Source organism: Moschus berezovskii, chromosome 19 (assembly GCF_049115385.1).
Source record: "Moschus berezovskii isolate FMDL1 chromosome 19, NW_MosBer_1.0, whole genome shotgun sequence".
Lineage (NCBI taxonomy): Eukaryota > Metazoa > Chordata > Mammalia > Artiodactyla > Moschidae > Moschus > Moschus berezovskii.
In genome coordinates, this window is record NC_142478.1 from 20,308,965 (window position 1) to 20,317,756 (window position 8,792).

Genomic DNA, 8,792 nt, shown 5'->3' on the forward strand with positions numbered 1-8,792 from the left:
AACGGCGCGCAGCTGAAGACTCTAAAAGCCTGGAGAGACGCCCAGCCTGCCAGACTCGGGGTGCGCGCTGCTGTGCGCCCTTCCCTGATCACCGAGGGTAGAGCGTAGACAGACGGCGGCTCCTCAGGTGCCGAGCCAGGATGGGGAGGTGGGAGGAACCTGGAGCCCCAGGACACGCCCTGCCATTCCCCAGAGACCTGGATCGGCTCAGCCCCGATCGCGATCGCCGGCGATATAAGTCATCCGCGGAGGCAGAGGACACGGTGTGGCCGGCCCGGACTCGAGGGAGGGCAGGCAGGCGCCACTGCATCGACCCCGCCACCTGCCACCTCGCCCGCTGCAGCCCCCTGCCTGCCGCCCCCTCTGACCAGAAGTCGGAGAGGACGGGTCTGCTACCCGGCCGCGCAGGAGTGAGAAGCCAGGCAGAACTTCCACCTTTGGGACTGAAGCCCTGCTCCCCTTGCGCCGGAGTCGGAGTCGGCGTCGAGTCAGGATGGTGGGACACACAGCGTCAGACGTGCCCCCTACCATGGCGGTCAAGATCTTCTCGGCTGGGGTGGCGGCCTGCGTGGCTGACATAATCACCTTCCCGCTGGACACCGCCAAAGTCCGGCTACAGGTAGGTGGGCAAGGGGAAGTGCCTCGGGCAGAGAGGGAACCTCTACAGTGTGCGCCCCCTTTGACTTTGGCTTCGGTTTTACCATTCTTTCTCACGTTAGGTAGAGCAGGTGGCCACGTTAAAAAAAAATTTGCCTGTCACTGGATGGATGCTTTTAGGTGGGAAACTGGAACATTGCAGGAATTAACTAAAGAAGTGCGAAGGTCAAGGAGGATGGGTTGACTGTTACTGTTGCCAACTTCTGTACTTGATTAGAGGGGCACATCTTCCTATCCTACTGCCTAGGGGTTCTGTAGAGTTCCTGGGGGTGGGACAGTGAGGTGCAGGATGGGGAGGATGTTCAAAGTATGCCTAGTAGCCAGATTCTTTCCCTTCCCCCTTTCGATAGATAGATATATAGGTATTTAGCTCTAGATAGATAGATGTGGGCTAAGTCCCTTCAGTCCTATCCGACTCTTTGAAACACTATGGACTGCAGCCCCACAGGTTCCTCTGCCCATGGGATTCTCCAGGCAAGAATACAGGAGTGGGTTGCCATTCCTTTTCTAGGGGATCTTCCTGACCCAGGGATTTAGATAGATAGATAAGGGGAAATGTTGCTGAGAAGGCGAAAAGGACTGAAAATAGGAACACAATGGAAAAAATATCTTGGCTCAAGTTTTCTCCATTGAGGACAGCTTGATGCAAATCTTTCTTTTTTCCTCACTAGGTAGGACTCCCTTTCTCAATTTTCACTTCCATCTCACTTCCAGATCCAGGGCGAATGCCTGACCTCCAGTGCCATTAGGTATAAAGGTGTCCTGGGAACAATTATCACTCTGGCAAAAACAGAAGGGCCAGTGAAACTCTACAGCGGGCTGCCTGCTGGTCTCCAGAGACAAATAAGCTTCGCCTCTCTTAGGATCGGCCTCTATGATACTGTCCAGGAGTTTTTCACCACAGGAAAAGAAGGTCAGCAGGCAGTGTTTCTGGGAAGGGGAGAAGTCAGAGAGACATGTCTTAGGCTCAGCTGTGGCCCAGGAAACAGTTACACACAGGGTAGTGGTCTTCGTAACAAAGTGGCAAGCCAACATCAATATTTGAACACACGGGCCAGGGAGGGAAGACATGCTGGTGAGTGGGAAGACGTGACACCAGAAAGGCAGAAATGGATCAGATCACAGGAGAGCTTGCAGGCCATGCTAAGGAGTTCAGGTTTTATCCTTAAAATGATGGGAAGTCATTGAAAAATAATAAACAAGGGAATAACATAAATAATTTATATTTTCAGAAGATCACTTTGGCAGCACTGTAAAAGCTATAAAGAAAAAGGGGAAGAAAAGGGTAATTTAGAAAGGAAGAAATGATCAGGGTAAGCTAAAGCAATGGCAGTAAAGATTTTGGAAATGTAATTGACTAAACTTGGTGGAGAGTTGGAAGTGTGGCGTAAAGAAAAGGTAGGGATGTTAAGACGACTTACAAGTTTCTGGTTAAATATCCCATTCATTGAGGGAGGGAATATAGAAGCCATCTGAAGTGGGGAGGTAAGAAATTCAGTTTAGGGTGTGTCGAAGATAGGTGATGTCTGGTCTGCACAAGAACTTAGGAGAAACACCTGGGATAGATTTCCCAGTCACTAGGGCCAAACAGAGCAGAGAGATCTAGTTAGGAAAGGAGGGATCAACGTACCTAGCAGCAGGAACTCATGGGCTTCCTCGGCAAAACTATCTTGAGCAAAGTGGGAGAGGTGGCAGCTAGGTTGCAGAGGACTGGGGAGAAGATGGGCCGTGAGAAGGGAAAACAAAGAATACGGCCCTGCTGCCAAGGAGCTTGGGAAATGAAAAGGGGATTGGAACACAGGATGAGTGCAACGAAGTAAGACTGTAAATAGGGGCCAAAAGTGAAGGGGATTATTTAAGTATCATCCTGCCACTTAGAAGATGGGTATTATTCAGTGCTCAGCTCCTGGCCGAGCGTATTGAGAAAGGAAAACAGCCATACAGTAATGAAAAGAATTGCTGAATTTCCCATACGTAAGACACTGTGTTAAGTGCTATGTTGTTATTAACTCACACAATGACTCTGTGAGGTAGATATTATTACTTCCATTTTGTACAGCTTAGGAAATAGAATTAGAGACTGAGAAAGTCCTTGATGAGTAAATGTGATTGATCTATACTTTAATGATGGGAATAGGTATGAGGCTTCATGGGGTCACAAAAGAGTAGGACATGTCTGAGTGACTAAATAACAACAATGAGGCTCCAAGACTCTTTGTCATTTTATTAAATGATATCTGTCTTGAGTAACCCATGTTAATTTTTCAAAATTTGCAACTAAAAATCACATGATCACTTCTTTCTTCTTATTTTTGTCTCTTTAGAAGCCTGTTGAAGCCTGAGACCACTTGACGTCCCAAACTCGGGCAGTTTGTCCTTTAGGGCTTTTCCTAAGATCCCTAAGTCCAATAACTAACAGTCTCATTCATGGTTAGAAGATTAAGCTTCACTGGTGACTGGTGCCTCCACCCAGTTGGGAAATACCGAAAAATAGAGCAAATATAAAGAAAGAATTAAGCCAAATATAGGAAAGAACTAAGCCATTGCTTAAACAAGCATTGGGTTTTTCTTTCTCCTTGAAAGTCTTTATTTAAAAAAATTTTTTCAGTCATCTTTGAAGTCTTCTAGCCCTCCTATGACTTATACATTCTTAGTACAGTCCATGGGGCGGCAAGGAGTTGGACACGACTCAGCGACTGAGCACAGCACAGCACAGTCCATGATTAACACGCGCACAAGCATTAGGGAATTACTAAAGAGACAATGACACAGTAGTATTAACCAAAAATTAAAAAGACATATAGATGCATTCTGGGTCTTGACTTTTTCTTTTTTGCTTGACACATCTTTTTTTTTTTCTCTCTGGATAACAACAGCTAGTTTAGGAAGCAAGATCTCAGCGGGCCTAACGACTGGAGGCGTGGCTGTGTTCATTGGGCAACCCACGGAGGTGGTCAAGGTCAGACTGCAAGCACAGAGCCGTCTCCACGGTCCCAAACCTCGATACACTGGGACTTACAATGCTTACAGAATTATAGCAACAACAGAAGGCTTGACGGGGCTTTGGAAAGGTGACTCACTTCAACATGGATTCTATAATCGTCAAAACACACATATCCAATTAGCACCTTATCATATGACGGAGCTATTCAACACCTTCTTTCCCTCCAGGGACTACTCCCAATCTGACAAGAAATGTCATCATCAACTGTACAGAGCTAGTAACGTATGACCTGATGAAGGAGGCCCTTGTGAAAAACAAACTATTAGCAGGTAACTTTCTTTTTTACATGGCGGGTCTGCATATTTATAATTTCATCTTTTATTATACTGAATCCCTTAATTGTAATAATTTTATCTTTTAAAAAAGTAATACTTTTGAATAATAGATATAACCAAAACCCTAAGCTTTAGAAGTTCTGTTGCAAGTTTTTTTCTTTTGCAACAAAGCTAAGATGCACCTGTATTTTTATACCAGCATCATTCTCATTTAATACTAATATATGAGACTTTTGTTAGCATCTATCTTATTCTTTATAAAGCACAATTCAGGAAGTGAGTAATCCTGCACTATATCCAGATGAGCTAGTTAAATAAGGAACTAATTGGTGGTTTCATCCCAAAAGTAGAACCATTGGATAGGTTCCTAAAATTTTTATTCTAATAGGTTCTGGAAACATTGAAATTCTCCTTGGACAATGACTTTAATTTTTTTAAAAAAAGTATAGATGCCTATGTGTTGAGTATTATGTCATGCCCTAAGGACAGAGGTAAGTAACTGGTTATTTTCCTAAAGCACTTATAATCCAGTATGCCATGTACTATTTGCCAACTTTTCCTAAAATTGTAACATTCCTTACTGTATGTTATTTATTTATAAGACAACCACGTTGACCTCCTGTTATCAACAGGCTTTCGAGGATCTGATAGATAACTAAAAAGTAGAAGCCCCTCCCAAGAGTCTAGTGTTGACCTGTCTCATTGACCCGTTTCAGACAATGTGCCCTGCCACTTCGTGTCGGCTGTTATTGCTGGATTCTGCACAACAGTTCTGTCCTCTCCAGTGGATGTGGTGAAAACCCGATTTGTTAACTCTTCACCAGGACAGTACACAAGCGTGCCCAACTGCGCAATGATGATGCTCACTAGGGAAGGACCGTCAGCTTTTTTCAAAGGGTAGGATGTGTTCTTCTGCATCTACAATGTTGTGTTCAGGGATTCTGTGTGCTGTGGGGGGACCATCTCATCTGAACAATTGACAGCTGAGCAGCCGTAGAATGTGCAGTGTACTTAGTGTCTATTTTTCTTTGCCATAAATCTCTACAATACACCAATTCCACTGTCAGAACATTTAAAGCTGTGATAGTAAGATCTTCTCAAGCTTGATCAGTGGCTCATTCAAAACCGACAGCCTGTCCCTTGGTCTCAATCTATTGGCTGAGGGAGAGGGGAGTGGGGAGTTATTTTTTAATGGGTACAGAGAGTTTGGGATGGAGATGGGGAGTGGTAATGATTGCTCACAATGAGAACATATTTAATGCTACTGAATTATACTATTGAATATATATATATATGAGAGAGACATATATATATATATATGTATGTGTATAAATGGCTGGCTAAAATTATAAATTGATGTTATGTATATTTTACCATAAAACACACACACACACATTCAGGAGTCAGAAGATATATGTTAAGAGATCCCCCAAAATATTGGGGGGTGATCTTTATAGGCAAGATCTCTAACATACCTATCCAAGGCAGATTTAACAGATTTAACATCATTTTCTCTGGGAATATTTCATTGCCATAGACAGGATTTTCAAAATAAATCATCTGGTGTGTACAGCGTGGCAGAATTCTTCAAAATAGCAAGAGCAACAAAACGCAATTCAGTCTCTGACCATCCCTCTTAGGACAAGAATTACCAAGATCTAGACAGCACTAATTTCTTGGCCCTGGAAAATGGTCTAATTACTCATCACTTTGCTTTCTCCACTTACTTCCTCTTTTAAACTATTAAAGTTTCCTACACTCCATTCAGAAAGCAAAGGAAAACAAGATTTCCTGTCCCCTCAAAAAAGATGATGGAGAAGGAGACAAGCTTTGGTTTGGTTTGGTGGGACCGTTGTATAGATGTGATCCTCTGGACTTTGTGGTTCAGAAGCAGGTAGGGGCGCCCGGATGAAACCCGAGGCAGAGGAAGGAAACATGAAGAGCAGGCGCTCTCGAGCATCTGCACTGGAGACTAGTGGCACAGTGAGAAGCACACACTGCCTAGACCATAATTTATTGTTGTTCAGTCACTCAGTCGTGTCCAGCTCTTTGGAACGCATGGACGACAGCACACCAGGCTTCCCCGTCCTTCACCATCTCCTGAGTTTGCTCAAACTCATGTCCATTGAGTCGATGAAGGCACACACTATAGTAGCTATAAGAATTTTAGGCAAACTAATAGAATGGTGACATCACTTTTCTAGATTTGTACCTTCCTTCTTGCGACTGGGATCCTGGAACATCATCATGTTTGTGTGCTTCGAACAGCTGAAGCGAGAATTGATGAAGTCGAGGCAGACCATGGACTGTGCGACCTAATCCTCCTTGGGAAGAAGATGGAACAGACCAGTGGGGATCTTTGCTAACCACATAATTTAAAAAAGCAAGCGAAACTATTCATTTTATTTCACTCAGATAAGGAAATTCTGATAGAGAGTTCTGGACTATTTTTTTTCCGAGGGAAAACTACTATTTCCTATGACTTTTATTCTCAGTATTTTAAGGAAGGGAAAGCAAAACATTCAATATATACCCTGGCAAATGTAATATCCAGATAAGCTACTGTATTTAATTGACTATTTAACGGGGGGAAGGATTTTATTATTGAATATGAAGATCTTTAACATAATTATTAATTCAATTATTAATTGATGGAAAGGAAAACTGAGTGAAATACACTTTATCAATACTTAAAAACGAAGTTTCCTTTTTATTTATTAACCCTGTTGTCAGTTAATATATTCAATAAAATATTGCTTACATCTCTTAAAGTTTGCCTGTTTTGGATCTATATCTAATGTAAGAGTTGAGGTTCACCTGGGTTACAAAACTTCTCAAATAACAAGGGAAGGTCTTTAGAATCAATGGGCGAAAACTTACTTTTAATATTATTAGTACAGGCTTTTTAGAGTCCACATTTTATGGCATCTATAACAACTTTAATCTAAGACACTGTGTTCACTGGGGCACTGCTATTATTAGAATCATAGTATCTATCCTAGAATCACAGAATTTTAGAGCTAGAAGGTACCTTTGGTTAGATAGAGGAACAGATTGAGATGAGAATTAATCTACATTGCATCTTTCCAGCAAAGGCAACATCGTCGTTTGCATCTGTAGTAAACTTTTCCTCTACCAGATGAGCACAGAAGGAATAAAGAATAAACAGGAGATTAAAAGAATTGTTAAGACAAAAACAAGGAGTGGCCACAAAATAGCCAGGTAGTCCCCAGGCTGCCAGGCATTGTGAGCTCCACATTACATTTACTATTACATTTCTCCTCTGTTGACTCTGAGGGTTGTCTCCCGTTTACCTCCCTTAGTTGTTAACTGTAAAGCAGCTTGTTGCAGATGTCCTCGTATCCTGCATGGATCACTCTGCTCTGACCGTTAGTGATGCTGCCCTGACTGCCTTTTGTCATGTCAGCACCTGTACTTTTTAGGGCCTTCTTCTGGTCACCAGAGACATCTCTGCCCACCTGGGCATGGCACACTAGAAGGACAGGAAAAATAACACACCCCTATGAGCAGCCCCGGACCAATAACCGATGGGAGCTGGCGTGTCAATATCTCAGGGCCCTCACGGTTGGGTGGAATGCCTCCGAGGGATCAGAATCCAGTTACACTCAGTGGTATTTTGTTTACCTCTAAAACCGTTTATGGGAAGACTTCAAGTCCCACTCTCCATCCCCCATCCCCTTACTGGTGTCTCCTGGATCACTTCCCCAAAGAATTCCAAATCCTTATCTTGAGGCCTGACTCTGGGAGAATACAAACTAAGACAAACCACCATCTCAGAGTAGCATATTTCTTTCAAGAAGAAGGAAAATATAAAATTTGTTTCTTGGGATCCTGGTCAGGCAATGGGCAGTAGTGACAAGTTGCTACCCTTGACCAAATTTTAGTCAGGCTCCTCCGAGCTGCCTTTTCCTACTTGGTTCTATCCTTGGGTGTCGAGAGCCCAGTTTTAGCAAGAATCCTGCAGAATTGGCTTAGCCAGAATCTCTCACCTTCAACATGATCACTATTGATATCAAATTCCTCATCCTTGTCATGGATACCCGATCACCAGTTCTTTTAGAGGTTCTCTGTATACACACCTATCATTTATAAGCAATAACTTTTCTTTCCATCCACTTGTTTTATTCCAGTTTGTGGGATCTCTAGTACAATTTTGAATTTATTTTCGGTAACAATTTGAATGATTCACTCTTCATCCCTTCTTAGAGTACATCTCCCTACTTTATTGATGCTGGGCTTAGCCATGTGATTTGCCACGACCAAGAGATCATGTTAACAGACATGATGTGAGCAAGGGCTTGAATGTGTTTGAGCAAATGAGTTTATTCTTGTGTTTCTGCCACACTAGGAAGAACATGGCTCAGGTAACCCACTGACCTCAGATGAACTAGTCACATAGAGATGACTGGAACTGAAATCATGGCCTCAATTTAAGGCTAGCTGAATCCAGCTGAGACTACCCAAACTGTCTGGCTAGCCTACCCATGTGTGAGGAGTAAAATTGTTTTGTAGGTCACTGAGATATTTTTGTGGTTGGTTGTTGTACATTGTATTGTGGCAATGACTGACTGATACAAGAGATGACAAAAGACATCCTTTCTTAATTCTGATCCCAATATTTCACTCTTTGCGGCCCCATGGACTATAGCCCACCAGATTCCTCCATCCATGGAATCTTCCAGGCAAGAGTACTGGAGTGGGTTGCCATTTCCTTCTCCAGGGGATCTTCCTGACCCAGGGATCGAACCCAGGTCTCCCGCCATGCAGGCAGATGTTTTACCAGCTGAGCCACCAGGGAAGCCATAAAGATCTATTTCGTAAAATTAAGGTAATCC

The 8,792-nt window shown here is 43.2% G+C and overlaps 1 protein-coding gene across 6 annotated transcripts; it reads left to right on the forward strand.

Moving 5' to 3' along the window:
* Nucleotides 1-493: 493 nt before the first annotated feature.
* UCP1 (uncoupling protein 1) lies at nucleotides 494-6,386 on the forward strand. 6 transcript variants are annotated; one of them, XM_088827829.1, is made up of 8 exons: nucleotides 494-619; nucleotides 1,372-1,547; nucleotides 2,082-2,087; nucleotides 2,366-2,385; nucleotides 3,534-3,728; nucleotides 3,829-3,930; nucleotides 4,653-4,833; nucleotides 6,141-6,386. In XM_088827829.1, the coding sequence occupies exons 1-8, from the start codon at nucleotides 494-496 to the stop codon at nucleotides 6,253-6,255; spliced, it is 921 nt and encodes a 306-aa protein (XP_088683955.1). In that variant the 3' UTR covers nucleotides 6,256-6,386. The 6 variants fall into 6 exon arrangements, with proteins under 6 accessions (XP_088683955.1, XP_088683952.1, XP_088683954.1 ...); XM_088827826.1 differs by lacking the exons at nucleotides 2,082-2,087; nucleotides 2,366-2,385 and adding an exon at nucleotides 3,001-3,010 and having other exon boundaries at nucleotides 494-666; nucleotides 1,407-1,570; nucleotides 3,538-3,728; XM_088827828.1 differs by lacking the exons at nucleotides 2,082-2,087; nucleotides 2,366-2,385 and adding an exon at nucleotides 3,001-3,010 and having other exon boundaries at nucleotides 1,372-1,570; nucleotides 3,538-3,728.
* The last annotated feature ends 2,406 nt before the right edge of the window (nucleotides 6,387-8,792 follow it).